Here is a 22,760-nt window from a genome sequence, read left to right on the forward strand (position 1 = left end):
ATTTGTTCACCTTTCAAATAAGGTACGTAAATAGGGTAGGTATATGCAAATTTTTCAAACTATCGGCTTAACGCAGCATATCGCTGTTTACCCATTTTATTACATCACTGAAAACATACTGATCTATAATTTTTTGAAAAAAGCACTTTCATAATTTTTAATTTCTTTAATTTTGAGGCAACAACAAACATATTGGATATAAACATACAGGGTATTTACTTAAGTTGGCCACATATGTAAAACTTTTATTATAAGGTTTATGAAAAAAAGTTATTCTTTACAACAATCTCTGATTTCAAAAATATTAACATTTAGCTATTTACTTTTAACATCAAATGTACGAATTGTCCACAAATTGAGAAAGTTCGATAGGAATATAAATGGTCGTTTAGAAATTTTGGCCATTTTGAACAAATAATAAGAGAAACGGTTCAAGAAATCACTCCCTACAAATGTACAATTAGATGTATATGGAACACGAAGGTGGATACGTTGAGGCAAAAAACGAACTGAAGATAATTGTTTAGAAATGAATTGTTAAAGATGGGAATGTTTTGACCACTTCAATTTTAAATTAAATTATGCAAATCTTACTTATAAAACACTGTATCTGTTATCCAAATTAACCATTCATCGTAATTAAGATATTTATTTGCTAATTTAAAACATTTATAACAAAATAATCAATACAGAACATTTATGTTTTATACATTACGTTACAATTATTATTGTTGACGTAAGTAAAAACATGTTATCTTCAGTTCGTTTTTGTGCCAACGCATCCACCTTCGTGTTCCACACATGTAGGTAATTGTTCTTTTACAAAATTGTTAAAATACCCTTCTACATATCTCGGTAGTGATTTCTTGAACCGTTTCCTTATTATCAGTTCAAAATGGGTTAAATTTCTAAACGACCATTAACATTTTTATCGAACTTTCTCAATTTGTGGGGACACCCCGTACATTCGATGTCAAAAGTGAATAGTTGAATGTTAATATTTTCGAAAGCATAGATTTTTATAAAGAATAACTTTTTTTCGTAAACCTTATAATATGTAGCCAACTTAAGAAGACACCCTTTTATATTCCTAATATGTGGGAGTGTTTTCGAAGAACGATCAAATACCAGTTAGTACTACCGTCTATCCTACTATTTGTCATTCCTGCAGGTCCACCTTTAAAATCTATTTTGGTGTTGTATTTTCGAATGTTGTTATGGTATCAGTTAGTTGGTACGGGGTATTGTTGTATTTTCATTGGTTCTTGCGGCCTGTAAGTCATTGAGATGTCCAGAAGTAAGTAAAACCTGAATTTTAAAATATCTTTATGATCATACATACAGGTCAAGAGCTAATAAAAGCGAGTTATAAATGAATTAGGTTGATATACTATCAAGATTTTTGGATGATAATCAATAGTTTATTATTATTGTCATATTTCCGCTAAAATAAAATACAGTAGAATCTCGATAACTTAAACCTCGGTAACATAAAAACCTCTGTTACTTCAAAAAATACTATGTTCCCTTCCCATCAGAGCCCAAAACCTCTATAACTTAAAATACGCAACCTCTATAACTTAAATAAATAATCTCTGTATAGGCCCTCAGTAACTACATAGAAACATGTACATACCTCTATATTAACTAGGGTACATAGAAACATGTACATACCTCTATATTAACCTTTACCTAACATAGACACTTGATAACTTAAAACCTCTATAACTTAAAATATTTTGTGTTTCCCTTGGACTTTAACTTATCGAGATTCTACTGTATATATATGTTGATGCTTCGATATGCGTTGAGATAGTTGTAAGACGCTTGGAGAGTGGGAGTTTCTTAGTTGAATAGATGCTACAACAGATAAGCCACGATACAAGTCACTAGCAATTTCATATAACACCTATAATACCTCTTTCTTAGATGCATTGGTTAACGCATGTACTATGTCATATTCGTGATACATATTTATATGCCTAGTTGTAAATCGATCATTCTGTATATTAAGTATGTATTACACAATAAATCAATTGATAAATGTTAATTTGAAATTAATGGTAATTTTCAATTTTTTTTATTATTTCAAATAATAAAATGTTTATATTTTAAAAAAGAAATCGAATATGTAGAATACAAACCATTCTTTTATTAGTGTATTTAAAATTATTATAACAATAATACAAAATTGCGATAGTTATTTGAAATTATAATCGGAAATATTTTATTTAAACTTCATACACAATCAATAAATATTACAAAGCTTTTAAATACTTGTATAAGATTTAATATTAGATCTTTACTTTGTTGAGTGGAAACAATGATGATAAGTGACTATTTTACATTAGGGTGTTTGGTTTTTTTACTAGAGTAAATTATAAACTTATACACAATTTAGTTAAAACTAGACTTAAAAGAAGCAGCGTGTATTGTGATTTAATGTGGTAGCAGCTAGTGGATGACGAATTTTAAGATCGACAACGTGATCTTGTTTCTCGAGATTGCGAAATACTTCTTGTTGTAGACAATGACATACTTACAGGGATAGCATTCATTAATTGTACTCGAACGGGACACTAAAAAAATTGATAACAGGAATTTATTTCAAATCGAAATTAAGGAGATATGCAAGGATTGAAGTTCATTAAAACTTTATAAATACATTTTTTGATTAACAATGTTTCCAAAAATCACAAAAAATTCCTAGGTCATCGAGTTTTTTATTAATATCTTATCGTTCAAAGTTGACTGAAAAAATGATGAATTATAATGTTTATCCTTTTCAATTGGATATTTCTATATCAAAAAATCTAGAGTGTGATAAAAAACTAAAACTAAAATATTTAGACAATCGTGTAGTTTATAATAATACCATAAAAATATAAGGTTTTCAATGATGTAAAAACAAAATTTTAATTTAATTATGAGTTCATCGAAGATCCATCATTTGATGAACAGAAACGACCAGGCGTGGATCTAGAAATTTTTTTCCGGGGGGGGGGGGGGGGGTAGAATTTTTGTCATTTTTGTTTTTCAATAAAATAACAAAAAAACCAAATAAACAAAGATTTTTTTTGTTTTTCGGTTTGTAAAATATTGATTCAGCTCTTTTTTTTGAAATGCGGGCTGTTTTGGGGGGGGTCATGACCCATGTGAGCCCCCCCCCCCTTAGATCCGCGCCTGGAAACGACTATAGTTTGATATCTATATTATCAAATTTATAAGCAGCACTTGCACACAATATATTATATATTTTTGTAGTGGTATTGTAAAGGTAAAAATAAACCATTATGTGACCACAAACCATGTATTTGGTTTATATGTGGAAACTACAATTGATAAGATTGACCTTGAAAATTACAACTGACAAGCACAATGGGACAGGCGCCTTTCGGAACGTTAGAAAAAATGACTCAATAATATGTGTCGGAGACCTATAGTTTATTATGCAGGGTTAAGATTCAATGTTACTGAAAGAATTGTCTTATTTTGAGAAGATCGATTTGTATTTAAAGAATTTTTAGAACATCCTTAAGTAATCATGGTTATTCACAGATTTAAATTGGTTTCGACTTAACGAAGTTCTATTGAATATTAAAAAAGAAGTTCTATTAAAATCAATGGAATTTAAAAATATCTTACACTTTTGTATGCAGCATGATGTGCTCCTGAACAATGACAGCATATTGGATTATTTCGTGGACGTGGACAAAATTCTACACCATGAGGTTCACCACATCGAACACATCGGGGTAAGTGTCGACAATTCGCCGCCACATGCCAAAAACCCTAAAATATTACAGAAACAAAATACCTGTAAGATTTTAACAAAAATTCAGGTTTCCGCAGAATTAATTGTCATCTGATCATAAATGACGATGAAAAAAACTATAATGGATCCAAGTATTTTTTTTTAAATAAAGATTTAAGAGTATGGGAACGAAAAAATGTAATTCTTCATAATTGTTCCATGATACAATCTCATATTTCATGAGGAATTGCTTTTTTAATACGTAAATCTAACATTGTTCTCTTAAATAAAATAACATAGTATAATATTGCAAAGCAATAATCAATATTTATTTTATAAAGGAAAGTTAGTATTAACAAGTAAAAATAATTTCCTTAAAATTTAAAGACACATTTTCTTTATTTTCTTAGTATAAAAAAAAAATTACCTATAAAAACCAAGTTTTTATTATACATGTTTAAATTTTAAAAAAAATTTTTTTAATTTTGCCTGTAAAGTTTTAGCTCGATTGGATCACGGGAAAAGGGTTAAAAATCGATTCAGGTTATTTTCGGCAGACAATCAGACAAGCATATATGCAGACACTATGATTTAAAAGAAAGGGAGTAAAAATGTTAGTTGGATCATCATATATATATACCGCCCCCAAACAGAGGGCTTTCATTTTTACACTTTCGACTTTTAGAGTATCTCAAGAGACCCTGCACTAATTTTATAGAAATTACGGCTCATGTTACTGGATTTTGTAAATGCTAAACTTTTTGAGTTATGGCCGCTATAATGTAACTAATATATTTTGTCATTTAAAAAATACGTAAGTAATAAATATATATTATTGAGCGAGCCATTTGGATCGTTATGGAGGCTTGATAACGATGCCAAGTGCTACAAAATCTAATAATACAAGTAGATTTGGCAGAGGCCAATAAAATTAGTGCATGTTTCAAATATGAAGTACGTTTAAGAAAAATAAAACATATATTTCGTATATTTTGAAAAAGGAAATAAAAAAATTTTTGTTAGGGTCCATGTACACTGTAGTTAATCTAGCTTTATTCGAAGGAAAACTAATATTTTTGATTGAAGATTGATCTTTGCCACACTGATTTGCTCGTTGTAGTCGTCTGGAATAATCTTTTCAAATATCTAAACCATCACTCGAACCGCTTCAATTTAACAAAACTTACTCTACCGGCAGCGCCGGCTCTACCCCCAAATCAAGGTCGAGCGAGATCGTCTTTCGGCGCCTTTTTTCAAAAAATTAGCCTGTATTTCAATAATCAGCACTTAAAATGCGAATTTGTTTTTCGCATTAGGCTTTTTGGCGCCCCTTGCATCCTGGAGTCTGGGTCTCGCCCCACTTGCTCCATCCTTGGTTCGGCGCTGTCTACCGGTATTATCTTGAACTGTTTAAAAGTAATTTTAGCTTGTGGGGGGGGGAGAATATATAAGAGTTCTCGCAGCTTTCTTCTTTAAATAAGCGACTGTTGCAAATGTTATATGTTACTCCATTGACATGAGTAGATACTTTTATTTACTTTGGCAGTTCTGTGAAAGTGTAGGGGTCTAGAAGATTTACCCACTAAAATTTCATTTATGTAACATTCATTTACTACGTGACGCAAGATAATCTATATTATCATCTCTTTTTTAAATGAAAATAAAATATTGTAAATGATTGACATTTTATAAACATATAAATAATTAATTAGTTGCCGTTTGCATGCAGGATATATCTATCATTTTTATGATACTAAAATAGAAAATGATTTAAAAAAAAGAAATGAATTTAAAGTATTAAATAATAAAATTGATTATTATATTAAAAAAAAAAAAAGTGACACTCAAGCTCATAATAATTTCTGTGTTAATTAAAACAATTAAAACAAACATCTATAAAAACAATTAATGGATATATTGTAAACCCACAAGAACATATAAAACATGCTACTGGCATCTGTCTATTCAATTGAAATAAATTATTTAACCTCTTTCAATTCAAAAATAACTATACGAACGTCCTACATGTCCAAGAAAATTGTAATTAAACAATGCACAGATTGCAACAATGTGATTTAATAAAATGATATTTGAACAATACATTGCAGAAACTAACTCTATTGTTGTAAAATACAGACGATTTGCGAGAGGAAATTTGTATTTCTTGAGACTGTAGCCGACACTGTGCATTTAAACTAATAAAATAACATGAGTTGTAATAGCCGGAGAGCTCAGTGGCTTTTTTGAGTACGTACTTGAGGCACATGTGGATGGTGAAATCGACATCTTGGCTGGGAGGTTTAGGGACGTTAGTGAGCTATGCATTTTTTAATTTGCAAATTTTTCCTTTGCAATAAATGATCTAGACACACTTTAATACTTATAAAAGTTTAAAGTCTAATATTACATGATTAAAGCATACGAGTTATCATCGCCTGGCATTATTTGGTGGCAGCTTAAATAGAATGGCAGGTGAATTTAATTTGCAATTTTTCCTATGCAAAAAATGTTCTTAAGGCACTTTTGAAACTTACAACATTTTAAAGTCTTATGTTCAGTTATACGAGTTATCATCGCCTGGCATGAATTGGTGGGAGCTTAAATAGCCTGACTACTTCATTTTTGAAATTTGGAAATAGAACTCGTTGTAAATATCTCTTTTAAGGACGTACTTTGAACTTCATTTTTTAAGGACATAAATTTGTTTATTAGACCTATACAATCCGTTTTTGTACCATCTAGGCATACCCTACAACAGAAGATCTGTCGTATCGTATCTGTTGAGGCAATTACATGCTAAACACATATAATATAATACCTCTCACTTAGATGCATGGCTTAAGGAATGTATTCTGTCATACTAATGATATTGGTATATCTAGATGGTACAAAAACGGTCTGTATGAATGGAAAAATGGGAGATTTAACACATCCTCTAAAGAATATATTTCTTTAAATGCTGTTTCAAAAACATTAACTTTACAATTTTTTTTTTTTAATCAAAAGATTATTTCAAATAATGGTCCATAAAATTTCAGTGTCTGTGCTACTTATACTGATTTACTTTCCTATAAGAAAAAAACACATCTTTTGAAAATCTGGCGATGCTTATTTTTACATATACCGATTATATACGTGCAGCAAAAATTAGGCGTTTACATGTGCGTGTTTGCGTTCCCTTTCACCTTTTATAACTTTTACCCTTCTACCTGTAATGAACGTTTCTAAGCATAATTTTAGGATGATTTCTTCACACACGCTAAAGCTGCGAAATCTTGCCATTATCTTTGTTAAATAGATACGAAAAACAGAACGTGCATTAAGTTTGTCTGGATAGAATTATAATATCATTTTCATAGATCCGAGTATTACTTTTATAAAAAGCCTATTAATTATCATGCCTTTTATCTAACCTTTAAATTCTTTGAAGGTCTGCAGTGAATTGCATTTTTAGAGATATTTGGATGGTGTATTACATCACATATTTTTCTAATAATTTTAATGAAAATATTGGTTATTTACTTGGCAACGATAGCACTGTAGAACAGAATCTGTATCGTGACCATCATTTGCTGCTGAATTTGATCTTGAATTTCGATACCATCGTTCAGGTACTGCTAAAAAACGAGCTGCATCAAAAAAATTAAGCCCTTGTGATATTAAATTTTCGTAATGATTTGCATCCAGTATTTCAACTCGTACATTATTTCGAAATCGATCAACGTTTTCATAAGAAATACCTTGAAATGTTAATGCTGTACAAATATCTTGCATTGGAATAGACCATGGAACATCTCTTAGAGTTGCTATCTGAAATAATAATTTGCTTTAGTTAGACTTACTAAAAGATTTATATTACTTACGTGGCCAAGTGGAGTTCGCTAAGTATTTCTAGTTTTCGGGTGCTTTTCCAAAAATGAGCATAGAGAATTTTCCAAACTGAACCGATTTTGGAGATCGTGGCCTTTTTTTAGTTGTTCCGGGTACGGAACTCTAAACTTGAACTTGTTACATAGCTAAGAACGCTCTCCATTAAATTACATTTCAAACGAAACAAAAAAAATCAAAATTGGTTCATCCTTTTAGGCGCTCCAATACCACAGGCAGACAGACAGACATATAGAAGACACACACACATGGCGGTCAAACTTATAACACACCATTTTTTCTTTCGGGGGTTAAAAAAGTTTTTTCCAAGTATAGAAATTACAAAAGATAAGAAATTTGAGACGAGCTTCAGATAGAAAGTTTATAAATACTAATATTATCCCAACTCCATCCGATAGTTGAAAGGCATGACATTTTTTTGAAAACATTTTATGCTTTAAAATTTTGTATAGAGCCCGTATAGGTTCGTTAAAAAGATTAGGTTGTGGATATGCATTTTAGAATGAAAATTTTTAAACAAATTTCGATATAAATCTATTTTGATTGAAAAAAAATTTGTGGGTATATTTTTTGGAATGTACATGGTTTGGAATGGATTTTGGCATATAAATATTTTGATCCCAAAACATTTAGGTAAACAAAGTTTCTGAGTGAGGATCAAAATGGGAATAGCAGTGTAATCATCTTGAAGTGTTTTAAAAAAAAAAAATCCATAAACATTTTCAAGCCAAACGTTAAATTTGTTCGTTTATTATTAGCATATCTGAATAAGAAAAAACTTGGAAGGATGCACGAAATATATATCGAATCTCACTTGGTCTTATGTTCCTTACTTGTTTATAACGAGCATCTCGACGTGAGAATCTTGCAACTTGAACTGGCCCATGAAGTGCTTGAGCCAAATTTAAATTTAATAACAGATTATCTGCATCTAATTCATGAGTGAAAGTTGCAATTAAGCCGCATTTTGTCTCTGAAACCTATAAAAAAAATCATAAAATTACAATACAATGTAATATTGAATTACAAATTTAAAGAAACCTCTGACACAAAATCAGATCTGATCGATTCGATTGTAACATCGTGTCATCCTAACATCGTATATACCTATCTATGTGTCATAGCTCCTAAACGAATGAATCAATTTTGATGTTTTGATACCTTAAATGATCCTATTGGTTTAATGAATTGAATTGCCTTCTCCAAGTCTTTGTAATTGACTGGCTCTCGTTTCTCGTCACCTGGTCGAACAATTGTGGGGCAAGCCGTTACATATAGAGAACACACAAACTCTAATTTTGAAAGAGACGCTCTTGGATTTTTATTGTTTTCAATATTTAAGTTGGTTGTATCTGAAGTTTTATTGCTTAACGGTTGCTTATTTATCTGTACATCATTTTCATGAAAACGATTACTACCATTGAAAGAATTTTCACATTTATTAAAATCGTACGATGTATTTGTTCCAGCATCTGATGATTTACAACATAAATTATCTTCTATGTTTGAAAGATCTTCTAGATTAACATTCAAAATTTTCTTCGATTCACTTGATTGTATGTAACTATCTGATTTATGTATGGTGTAATCGTTTATAGTATCAAAATTATTTATTTCATTTTCTTTCTTTAAACCACTAACTGGTGTCGAAGGTTGAGGCACGATTTTGGAGGTTGAAGCATTATTCGCCATGTATTCATTTTCATATAATGGTTGAGTAACTTCGGTTAACGACGATCTGGATATCATGGTGGGCTTTGGTAGTTTATTTTTTTTGCACTTCAACCACTTTTTACACCCGGTCATTTTATAATAATACTTTAGATATCCTTTGTTATTACGGCTAGCCGTTTTTACTATGAAAGAAAAAAGAATTTATAATAGAAACAAAATCACAAAGAACCCACCATAATTTTAATGTAAAATAGTTTCTATTCAGAGTGCTTATAGAATATACAAGTTAATCTTTTGCATCCTGAAAAATAACACAAAGCTAGAATTGATTTAATGTTTTCTTAGTGGACCTCTTCTAAAAAAAAAATTAGTAAAATCAAAATCTAAGAATTTAAAAATGCTAAATTATCTTGCTTGAGTTTCGGTTTTGAAGATCGCAAATCTAAATCTAGGAATAGAAAATAAGAAAATTCAATATCCAATTTGTACCATTTTAAACTGTGAACACTAATTATTTGTAATTAAAAATGTTTGCAACTAGATTTTTTGGGGCATTCTTAACGATGCAGTAAACCGAATCCCCGAATTGGATGTTGAAATTTCACATTTATTGTAAAAATTTTATGTTTTATCGTTTAAAATAATTGAGTTTTGAAAGTTATCCGTATTCAAAGATAACATAGATAATTTAAAGTAAGTGTAAGGAAAGTTTTGTGTTATGTCAAAATAAATATCCTGATCAAACCAAACGTAATGTACGCACATATTGGGTTTGGTACTAAATCAGAAGAATTAATTCACACAGTAAAAACTAAAAGTAGCTATAGAATTAAATTCTTTAAAGAATCAAACAAGTATTTGACTTCTAAAATTAATACCTTAAATTTTCAGAAAAATATATTGTAAATAAAAAAAGTAATTGCTAAAGGGCTCTCAGGCTATTCTTCTGAATAAAATCTAGGCATATAGATAAGTGCAAACTCTCAGACAATTTTATTTTTATATATAGATAAGTGCAAACTCTCAGACAATTTTATTTTTATAATTATATAGATTTCAATAATTTTTACCCAGAAATGTTAAAATCTTAGGTTGTTACATGTAAGAAATACGACATACTAGAAAAACCTTTCACATTTCACCCGTTAAGTCATAGGTTTAAAAATAAAAAACAATTTGTATAGGTATTGATTTCAAATTTTATTAAAATCGGTCCAGCCGCTTTACCCGCTTAAGCCAATTGGACTGATTGTCTTGTTATTTTCCCATTTACTTTAGTAACGATTAGGGATTTTTTTGCGGAAATTGGAGAAACGATAAATATTTTATTTGATGTAAAAGCGTACTAAATACATAATAATCCAATATTTTGTTGTGCCGCGGAATATTAACATTAAATAAATAAACTGGTGCAGTCTACTACAATAACTGTCAACTGAAGTAACTCAAGAGTTAATTTGTTTAGAGTTAAAACAAGCATATTAATTACTACTGTCTTTCTTGTGTTCTTGTAATCCTCGTTGTAAATTCAATTATAGCGGGTGGAACGTAAAAATGAAAATAGAAAGTATTTTATTGACAAATTCTTATTGTCTATAAACACAACAAACCAATAAAGAAATGTGGATCAGATACAATAACAATGGGCAGAAAATTTTGGTTCGTATTGATGAAGCCGATAAGGATTCACGAGTTTGAAAAAGAAGAATTGGTCAAATATTATTGAGATGGCCAAGAGCCAAGCTTGTAAAATTTTGTTTACGAGCTGCCCTGGTTACTTTTTTTTTAAATCCTGTTAAGTTTCTCAATTTTCATTGGTCACATTCTGGTACAGTGGAATAAGAAAAAATCTGGTACAAGGTTTGAATAATAAAAATTGGGAAAATTACCAGGATTTTCGAAAAATAAAAGTAACCAGGGCAGATAGAATAGAAATAACTGTAACATATCCAAACAAATCGATAGAATAAAGTGTACAATCGCATTGCTTGAAATTCAATTGTAACTTTAATCATTCTTATCTGGAAAACTGCTTTTCTTTATAAAAATTTTTTCCATCAATGAATATTTAAGAGAATTCTTAAAAAATTATAAAGTATCACGCCAATCAAAGAATGATTTCATGCCTATCAAAAATGTGTATAGAACAGTCTTAACAAGGAGTGTATATTCAACCAAATCTAATATTATCCTTGCATGTTAAGAAAGAATGGTTATTGCTGTCTTAACCAATATACTCATTCTTGCCCGAGTCGTCACTTTTATTTATGTTTTTCTCATCAGTAACATTTCCATATCATAATATTATTGTTAGTGAAAAAATGAAACATTAAATGGTTATACAAACCATCAAACCATTTATTGTTATACAAGTCACGTATCAGAGGACGATTTAATCATCCGTAATAATTAACATGAACATTTAGTCTTTTTTTAACAATGTTTACTGTTTTTGTTACAATTCCTTTATGATACGAAGTTTATGTTTTCACCTCGAAAAACAAAATATAAAATGTAACGGCCTTCATCAAATTTTTTTGCTATTACCCCAGTAAAATTATTTGATTAATTATGAATTAATGCTCGGTCACCACGAAGCTAGTTTTCAAGCCAATATTTTAACATACTGACGTGGTTTAGATACTTTCCTGGATTGGCATTAAGATGAGCAGTATTTGTGGTGTATTGTTAGACAAACGTATTTGAAGAGGGACTTGGCTTTTAAAGAGGAGCAAACGAAGAACGTCTTCATTACGTATAGATTTGTACTTCTACTTTCGCAGAATATTTGTAGAGCAATAGCGCTTTGCGAATGGTACAGATAATTTTGGCTTTGTTGTAATCATATATTAGGTAATATAATGTGCATTTCTTCAGTTTACGCGCAGCTTCCATGTACAATGGCAACAATAATTTGGCAATAGAGGTAGACTTGGTTTGTATGTTTGAAAAATAGCTTACTATACTAACTTCTACACCGTTGTGCCCGACTAATTAAGGATGTATGAGTAAGGTAGTGAGGACACAAATTTACAAAAATTTATATTTTCAATTTTGATGGTCAATTATAATATAACTTGACAATATAAGGTGAAAAGTAAGAATACAATTTTTCGATACCTGAAGTTATTTTCAAAATATCGGAAGTTGAAAAATTTGCTTAATTATTTAGCTTCCAATATTTCGAAAACCAAGGCATATATCAACAAATTTTATTCTTATTTTTCGTCTACATTTATGAAGTTATAACAAAATTCTTCACCAGGTTGAAAATAAGGTACAAATACTTTCAACCACAAGTCTAAACTTGTCTTGGCGCTTGTACTACCTTAACGCACTTTTTTTTTTGTTTAAAATGTCGAATCAAGCCACATATCTTCGACAATTTTTAAGGTTTTAATTAATAAATTCTGTCACATATAGGCTGTTTTCTTTTTAACAAAGAAACGTTTGCCTTTCTAAAAAACTCACGGAAACAAACTCGGTAAAAAATTTTCTACACTCGTGTGCTATTCCGTGCTACATTATTTTAAATTTCCAACAATCATAGCTAAATATTGTTTTTTTCACAATCTCAATTGCGTTTGCAAAAACTTCATAAAATTGTATCTATACTCAATTTTCATGTACAAAAACTTAAAGGTTCGTTTAGCGGTACACTAACCAGAAAATTCTTGATCTGGCATCCTAAAAGCCAAATCCATCACCGTTTTTTATTGTTGTATCGCTGCACATTACTAGTGTACCTAGTTCCTCTCATTAGCATTATTAGTGGGAATGATATTATGATGGACTGACTTACTAGGTAAATGGACAGATACAACTTACCTGTCTGTTGGATTCCATTTATTTTAACTTATAAAATGTTGGTGGTAGTATGATGTATACCGTCCGTGTAATAATAAAGATTTTTTAATTTATTTTATTAAACAGTTATATCAATCTGTTTTTATACACATAGGTACTTGTAGTATTTATTTATTTATGGTTTTTATTATTATTATTAGTGTCAATAAAATAATAAGTGACTTATATAAAAATAAATATTAGGTAAGTAATCTGTCTATAACAATTGAACCTTTTTTTTTTACAATAATATTCAAATATTTAATTTTTAAATTTTATTTTTATTGTTGTATCGTATTATTCAACGAGTTTACTATTGTGAGACTTTGTAAATGCAACAAAAATGCATTAAAATGTGAGTTTTAAAAAGTTGAAATAATCTCTTTGTTTACTTTTAAAATCTAGATTTCTAATTAATATTCAAGCAAGTTTTATTACATAGATATTCTAATATAATATCTAGTTTTTACAAAGTATTACGTTTATATTTTTAATATGTGCAATTAATGGTGTTATTTATTATATATTGCAAAAATTAAACTGACCTTATTTAAAATTCAAGAAATACTTAATAGATAAAAATAAGAGATATAACAAAATATAGTAAAAAATCGATTATCGTTTAAATACCGCAAGCATGAATTCTAGATCTTAGTCAAGTGTAACATCCTTGGAAAAATCCTCAAATATGTTCATGGAAATCTATCGAAGAATGTATTTTATTTTAATATCTCATACTAGAACTTAAAAGAAAAGCTTAAAATAATAAACAAACCAAAAATTAAAAAGATGTAAGGGTAGAAATTGAAATGTTTATCCAACAAAGTTGGAAAAATCTAAAATGAAAATTTACGAATGCAAAATTTATTCAGAAATTTGGAAAAAAAGTTTCGTATCGATCAGACATCGGCTTCATTTATTATTTAACAGTTAATAAAAAAAGTGAACATTATTCAGATTTTCGCTTATAGCTTTGCTTCTATAGCCATAGAGTACTCAAAGCTCAAACTGTTCATTATGAAATAAATTGCAACATAAAATTTTACAGAAGCGAAGTTTTTTTTCTTTATTCCAAAATTTAAAAGTAGGTACTGTACTATACAATAAAATGAACTTTTTTCATCATATGAAACTATGGGAAATGGTAGTTATTTGGATGGCGAATAAGGGCCGGATTTACACAAAGCGCCGCCCTTCGGCAATGGCAACAAATGCCACCCTTATAAGCAATGGCAAAAAATGTCGCCCTAAGTTTCTTCAGTTAATTCTGATACAATGAAATACATCACAATTTAGAATGAAGGGATCGAGTCCACGCAAATCTCTTTTATTGATGCCAAATGCTTAAGAGCGCGTAATTATTTCAGAAATCGTAAGAATCAGGATTTAAAAATTATACCTACGTTTGGTTGAGAATATGTTTGTGAAATTCAAAAGTATAACATTTTTTAACATCTTCAACATTTTTCGTCAAGTCTAAGAGCAAATTCACATGTAGGTACGTAAAAATATCAATTTGACTTGTCGATCAATTTGCCGCCCCCAAAATTTGACGCCTAGGGCCATGGCCAATGTGGCCCAGTATGTAAATCCAGACCTGAATGCCTAAAGGAGCCTGGTTCCGTTATAAAATAATAACCGCTTTTTTCTATTAAATTTATTACAAAGTTTGTAATGTGTTATATGAATAAATTTAGCTACTGACGATGATTGCGATGCAATCGAAATATCGATATTTAGCGAAAAGTAAGTTTGGTGTATGTTTTTTAATTTTATTTTTATACCATGTATATGAAATATACATGGTATAAAAATAAAATTAAGTTTGTAACGCTTAAAAATATTGATGCATATGAACAAAATTTTGGTATAGGTGTTCATAAAATCACTTAATTAGTCCATTTCCGGTTGTCTGTCTGTCATCACGATTACTAAAAAACGAAAAGAGATATCAAGCTGAAATTTTTAAAGCGTGCTGAGGACATATTAAGTGAGGTCAAGTTTGTAAATGAGGAACATAGGTCAATTGGGTCTTGGGTCCGTAGGACCCATGTTGTAAACCGCTAGACATAGAACAAAAGTTTAAATATAAAAAATGTTCCTTATAAAAAAATAAACATTCGCCATATACTGCCACAAATTTTGCCTTGGGTATAAATGATTTGTCTATAACTCAAATGTCATATTTGCGGTAATGTTAATACCCACGTATTGACATTTTTTTTGACATGCCGATGGGTTATTTTAAATTTAAAACCTCGATGTTTTTTTTAGATATTCAAAATATTAAAATATGGGACTATTTTTATCGATTACGTTTTACGAAAATATATTTCCAATTTCTCATGATATTCAATTATTCAGTGTGTAATATCTGGTATCATATTTACGTATTACGGAAATAACAAGAATTTTTTTTATAAAGTTATGCTAATTAATTTATCAATAAATAACTAACTGTCAAGTTTACGTTTTTTTTTATTTTCTTCAAATTAAAAATTATTTTATAAATATTTTCTTACATCATTTTCAAATATTAACATTCGCTCGCTATTAACTGCATAAGGACCTGCACAATTTTTTAAAGTTGATTATCAGGTCGAATTTCTATTTTAATGTTATGTAGTACGCAATTCTACTCTGCCCCTTTTTAACTGTTAATGTCTTAAATATGCGAAAACGTTGAAAAATTATCCGATTTACGTAATTTTTTGTTAATTTTTACGTTTTACTTACGTAATTATGCTTTTAGGATACACCTACACCTTTTTTATTCCCTTCTCAGGAATTCGGCTTTTAAGCCCCAGAGTTTCCGAAACATATTTAACAAAATAAATGACGATGAAAAAATAACTATGGGAATTTTTGGGGTTACTGAATTCAAATCTGAGCTTAAAAAATATGGAAATTCAAAATAGCGACCGAAAATTCTAAAAAAATTAAAACGAAGAAACTTGGTACCAAAATTAAAAAATAAATAGCAAAGGTAGCAAAGAAAGTGAAAAATATTTCAGAAAATTTTTTTTTTAATTTTATAGTAGGTACTTCTTAACGTAATGAAGAATTAAAATACTTTTCTATATTATGCAATAAATAATTATGCATATAAGTTATAATTTATGTAATTATAAAAATAAATACTTTTTTTAAATAATTTTGTATTATAATTCCTAAAAAATGAACTTTTAAAACAGATAAACAAACGATTTTGTAAGAATAAAAAAAAGAGATCTTGGTTTATTTTTGTTTTATTCTTCAAGTTCAGATTTGGATTCATCAACCTCGAAAACCCTCAGAACAATATTATTTTTTAAGTATATTGGTTTTGATGGCGTTTTATACTATCGGGAGTCGAAACGAGGCTTTTTAGATAAACATTTAATTTTTGAGCTACCATTTTGAATTTTCACATTAATTTATGGTCAGATTTATAGTCATATTTTTTATATTATCGGTGGTTAAAATAGAGATTTCGGCTACAAAGATAGATTTTTTGTTTTCATTTTGAATTTTCATATTTTTCATGATCAGATTCGAATGCAGCAATTTATTTTTTCATCCTCATTTACTCTTTAGAAAACGTTTCGGGAACTCTGAGGCTTACAAGTCGAATTTCCTAAAAAGGAAGTGAAGAAGAATCACAACGTATTTTAAGGGATTTATTAAAAAAAGAGAAGGTGACCTTGATTTTACATTCATTCACTGCACTAGATTAATATTGTCCATCTTTTCATGTTAGTATCATTAACGCAGAAAAAAAAAATTTATTTTTATGGGCTCCGACAATCTCAAAGAGACTGGCTATCAGCTCTTCAAATTTTGTCTATAGAAAATGGTTTTGTCATTCTCCATGAAGTTAAATTATCCTGATTTAAGAGAAAGAATTGCGAACTTGTAACTCAGAAATGTGACAACACTGTTGCTACTGTTGTTAATTTTTATAATAGTCGCTGAAACGAAACACTAAAAACAGCCCAAGTTCAAAAAATTGGAACAGTATCCATATTGGACTTTCATCCCCCGAATTTATTGTTTATAACAAATCAAAATTTAAAAAAAAGAAAAGAAAGTTATTAGCAATTTAGATCGGAAAGGCACTTTTGGTTCACCCTGCAGAATTTGCATTAAAAAGAAATTCCTTTGAAATTGCCGGCTGTTTGGGAGGTCATGTCAAATAAGGGTTGTGATGAAGTACTATAATTTCCCACCATTGTTTATGCATAATTAATAAATCATAATCATAAATAATAAAACGTCTTCTTTTTAATTGACGTCAAACATTATAGAGTTAGGTAAATAATTAATGAACAACTATGGTAAGAATCGAAGATAATTTTATATTTTATACATATATTTAATATCTATGTAATTTTTCAAAAGAAAAAACGGAAATATTTTTAACTAAAAACTAGGTGAAGGTTACTTTCACCAATGTATTGCATACAAATAAAGTATCTATTTAATATACACAGATGCTTTAATACTAATATATTTATACAGAGGGTCTCAAGCTATAATAGCGCCGTCTCAAGCTATAATAGCGCCGGACTTATCAAATGGAAGATATCGTTAAAATAATAACAAATCTTAGTCCAGCGTCGTTCTTAATCTAAGCGTTCGTCACCTTAGGGTTTCAATTCGGGATCTAACGCAATAAGTTGAGCGCTTTTACAAATCTTTATTGTGATGTTGTGCTTTTACAAATCTTTATTGTGGTGTCTCCCATGATTATAAAATAAACACACACAGTACGATTTAAAACCACGGCTACTTGATTAACATTTGACGAAAAAAAAAATTTTTAACCTTCTGTATCTCGTTAATAAATTATTTTCGAACCAATGTTAATATATGAATAATGTTAATAATAATTTTTCATATTTTGAGCTAGAAAATACATACCTAAGATGTTGTTGTGCAATTTTGAAACACGCTGTATTAAAAAAAATTATGCAGATGTATTTTTTGTAATTATTTTACAAACTGATTATGGAAAACATAATTATCATTAGCTAAATTTGAATATTAGTCTAGGAGCTATAGGGAATACTATTGCGTAAAGATATTGTGCTATCAAAGCTCATCGTCGGACTAAAATGGGCTCGGTCAGTTAAAATTGATTTATAATTTAAATTGAATATTTCTAAGCCGAAAAAAGGGCCCAAAACAAATCCAACTCAAATTGACAACCTAATATAAATAAAATTAGAGACGTACATGAACAAAAATTTATGTGGCCATTCCTTTGAAAGGCCAAAACAAAAAAGCCATACTCAACTTTTTGCAAATTGTTGCCATTTTAACAGCAATAAAATAGTATGTATGATAAATCGGCTCTTAATTGTAGAAAAGGCATAACTCAAATATCGATGATATTGTGCAAACATGTGGCAATGAGATTTCTCCAGAACTCAAAAACTCGGTAAATATTAGACGTTAGGCAAATTGATCTGATGATGAATTTTAGAAAAATTTATTCCTTTAACTTGACTTGTAATAAAAAACTGAGATAATCATTCATTTTCATAAGCAGATAATACAAGATCCGATTTAGGGTCGACCTTCACCCATCTGTTTACCAAATGAAAGTTAATTTTTATGAAATGTAAAATATTAACAAATACTCCTGTAATGGATTGCTTAAAAAAATGTGGTCAAGACTACTTTTAATAAAATCATCAAAACTTGGAAAGCTTGGAAAGCTTGGAAAGCTTGGAAAGCTTGGTTTACTTTATTTTTTGACCGATATTTCTTGGACAATCATTTAACACCGTATTTGCAATAAAATTATCTTTATTTAGAAATGCGAGTCAATGAATTAACAGATGAAGGAAATTACTGATTTCAACTTGTATACCTATATGCGATAAAAGTGAACGAAAAGAGGCAGACAACTCAGCTGCTACATATTCCTTTTGGCTTTTACTTTGGAGTAGACCAAAATTCGTTAGATATGCAATTCAGTGAATTTCCAAAAAATTGTACTCGTGGTATTTTCACTAAAAGTATTTTTGACCACAATTTTTTAGGCAACCCATTGCAGGCATATTTGTAAACATTTTATATTTCATAAACATAACTTTCATTTGGTAAGCAGATGGGTGAAGGTCAATCCTAATTCGAATCTGAGACCACGAAAAAATTTGTCGAATCGCACACTCGGGCATATATAGATTTATCATAATACTTTAGACTTCGTCGTTCTTTCTGAAAGCAATTTTTCTAACAGGCTTTATTAAGACAAATTATACATAGATTAGAATTAAACGAAAGTGACTTATAGGTAAGTATGATTAAAACTAATTAGTGGTTAAATGTTTTAAATAGCTGCTGAGATTTTTATAAACCTACAAGACATTTGCATGTCTGTTTGAAATTTACTATTTCCACAATGCAGTGTTAGCATAAAGATAATATCATAATTTAATTTAATTTTTTCTTATTATTAAAAATGATTTAATCAACTTAATCAAATTAACGATTCATGAATTATCAATTTTATTACTATAAATATTGTAATCGATCAGATTAATTTATTTTAATTCAATGATCGATTGAAAAATAAGTCGAATAATGCTAATACTGCCACAATGTGAACAGTATAATAAATTCGAACAATTTTGAAATTTTTTACGGATAATTGGTAAAACACAACGTTTTGGTGCATTTTTTATCTTATAAGGCACTAAGACCTTAAAAACTACTTTTTTGTACGCATTTCATAAACGCGATGTAATAAATAGGCAATTATATATAGTTTCTCGACTATATATAAATATTAAGATTTGCTTTATGACTGAAGTGCTTAACAGCCCATTGTTAGTATTAATGTTTAACACGTTTGTTACGATTGCCTATTGTTACATATATGTAGCGAACGTGTTAAGAAAATATTATCTGAGGCATATTTTAGCATAACACACAATCCCTGTTATACGATTAATAACTTTCTGATTCAGTAAATTACTTTTTCATTGATCAATTTATTTTCTAAAACGCATGATAAATATTTATATTTTATTATCCACCCTTAATAACTCTTGACTAAATGTGAATACATAGATGTGATTACAAATTTTTTGTAGCATCTATTTTTTTAGGATGACCAAGTCTAAAATATAACGGAAACTTTCCTCAAGGTTATTTAACTTGTTAATCAATAATTAACTTTAAGAGTTATACGCATTTACAATAGAAAGTTTATGGTACTAAAAATCAAGGATATTTTTTTCAATTTTTAATTATTTTTTCTTTAAAATTGTTTAAAAAAACCACAGCAGCTATTTAAAACCTTTATCCACCAAATAGTTTTGAACACACTTAAGCCATACTTTCGTTTAATTCTAGTCTGTAATTTAATTTGTCTTCAATCCTCAACGTGTTAATAAACCCTGATAGAAAGATTGCTTTTAGCAACGAAATCGTTATATGATAAATGTATATGGCTGAGTGTGTCATTCAACAAATTTTTGTCGGCTAGCTTATAATAATGGATGAACACGCTCGGTTTTAAAATCACAGCACCATGTCGGATGTTTTGCAAAAAAAATGATCAATATTCTATAGACTCAATAGGGTATAATTCTGATGTCAAATTGGCCTTATTATCCATAAGAATGTAACATCACTTTTCTATTCGTGAAGTAAGAATTCTTCATCTGAAGTAATAAAAAAAATTTATTCCGATTCCCTATTGTACCTGAGATACCATAATATAATATATCTACTATAATATGATACAAATGTACTACAGATACATTTATGGGAGTACATTGATCCATATAATTTTTCACTCATTTGAAGTTTTTCAATTTCTGACTTTGTTAAAACATCCAAACAACTAGCTTTGTTTCCGTTAATTTTTACAAAAAAAATATATGTATTAATAATAAATTTAATCATTTTTAGTTTCCAAATATAGGTATTACTTAGTTATATTACTAATAGTATGCCTCTGGCGGCGAAAGTAGTTTGTATAGACAATAATAAAAACTATTAAATATTAATTTTGTGTATTGGTTACTGAATATTAAAATAATTATAGTTAGACCAATTTTAAAGTAAGAGTGGCCGGATATTAAACAAATCATTTTTGAATCTCATTGACATTGTTCGTATCTCTACACTGAAAAAAATTCTTAATACCAACCGATATGAGGTTGTTTCAACCTCATCGCGAGATCATATATGGCGAATGGTGCCACGAATGTGATACAACTACCATACGGGGTTGAGTGGTGAAATGGACACAAACGCATGAGTTGTTTGTATGAAAGTAATATACTGTCTAACAAATTTCGATAGAACAAAAGTTTAAATGCAAAAACTGTTCCTTATAAAAAGATAAACAAATTTTGTTTGAAACATTTCTTGTTAACATAACTGTTTACCCACGAGGGCGAAAATTACGTGCAAATTTTATAGTATGTACTATATGGGAATATCAGTTATGGACATGTGGCTATCTAAGAGTGGATATCATTCTTTATTTACATGACGTCGATTGCTTCATCAACACTGCCTATACATGGTACTCAGTAAATTGTTTGTTTTCACTTGTTAAATTACAGCATATTCCGAAAAATAATTTTGCATGCTTTTCCGGGATATGCTGTAATTTGCAAGTGGCAAACACCTAAAACCTTAAAGTGCATGTCAATACAAAAAAAAAATGTATGTGTCGAACTTTGTTTGTTTGTTACACTCTCACTCAAAAACTACTAGACTAGTTTTGATGAAACTTTTCAGTTGTGTAGCTTATTACACATTAGAATTTTGTAAGCTATAACGACATGAAGTGTAAGCTATAAAGAAACATGAGTTATAATTTATTTTAATATCTTTTCAGCCCCATTCGCGCTTGAACGATGTTGTTTTTTCATTCGAGCCGTTTTAAAGTCAAACTAACAGAATACCCTCAAAACAATTTTTTTCTTCAATATATGCTAAAAAGATGCATGCGACGTGAAATTCCATAAAACTAATGATAAAAAGCGTGAGGAATCGTTTTTACACAATTATTATAAATTTTTGATAACCACTCAATTCATAACTTAATAATTGAATCAATTGCCTTCATAATGACAGCTCGTTTTTGCAGTTTTAATAACGTTCTGTAAATTCATATTCAATCAATTCATTCAATTTACTGAAATCTGTCAGCAATTCAGAAAAGGGGAATCTACCTACAGTGGGAAAATTTGCTTGTGAGGAGACATCGTAAATCTTAGAATAGTGTAGCTGAAAAATGTATAATACGAAATCATATCATTCATTTGTGGCCTAACATTGATGATAGAAACTTGCATATACCTTTCAGATAATGTACCCACCAGAGGGTTGGGTTCAAACCAATAACTATTTCAAACCTATTTTTGTAAAATATTCATAGTTTAACTAACCTTTGTGCTGCTAGATGACATGCAGATAAAATTTTTCAATATCCTCTAATATCATTTGACAACAATTTACAGAGGCCATGTGCACAATGCGCACACGGCAATATTTGGGAACCACACTTATATCAACTCTTATGTTCGTGCCCTACCCGCGTTCCAAACACAAAATATACACGCTAAAATATGACTACCTCTAAAAA

At 29.4% G+C, this 22,760-nt stretch overlaps 1 protein-coding gene across 2 annotated transcripts; it reads right to left on the reverse strand.

The window, feature by feature from the left end:
- Positions 1-2,320: 2,320 nt before the first annotated feature.
- LOC123294005 lies at positions 2,321-22,760 on the reverse strand. 2 transcript variants are annotated; one of them, XM_044875055.1, is made up of 7 exons: positions 22,564-22,760; positions 8,804-9,498; positions 8,476-8,622; positions 7,495-7,564; positions 7,277-7,383; positions 3,646-3,792; positions 2,321-2,579 (listed from the first exon to the last, which is right to left on the reverse strand). In XM_044875055.1, exons 2-7 carry the CDS (start codon positions 9,446-9,448, stop codon positions 2,472-2,474), a joined length of 1,224 nt encoding a protein of 407 aa, XP_044730990.1. In that variant the 5' UTR covers positions 9,449-9,498; positions 22,564-22,760; the 3' UTR covers positions 2,321-2,471. The 2 variants fall into 2 exon arrangements, with proteins under 2 accessions (XP_044730990.1, XP_044730989.1); XM_044875054.1 differs by having other exon boundaries at positions 7,277-7,564.

Source organism: Chrysoperla carnea, chromosome 2, assembly GCF_905475395.1.
Source record: "Chrysoperla carnea chromosome 2, inChrCarn1.1, whole genome shotgun sequence".
NCBI classification, from domain to species: Eukaryota; Metazoa; Arthropoda; class Insecta; order Neuroptera; family Chrysopidae; genus Chrysoperla; species Chrysoperla carnea.

Coding starts and splice junctions, on each gene's coding strand:
- LOC123294005 (XM_044875054.1), bottom strand. CDS start 9,448: ATGACCGGGTGTAAAAAGTGGTTGAAGTGCAAAAAAAATAAACTACCA. Junction 8,623..8,803: donor AACCAATAGGATCATTTAAG/GTATCAAAACAT, acceptor TTTTTTTTATAG/GTTTCAGAGACAAAATGCGG. Junction 7,565..8,475: donor GAGATGCTCGTTATAAACAA/GTAAGGAACATA, acceptor TTATTATTTCAG/ATAGCAACTCTAAGAGATGT.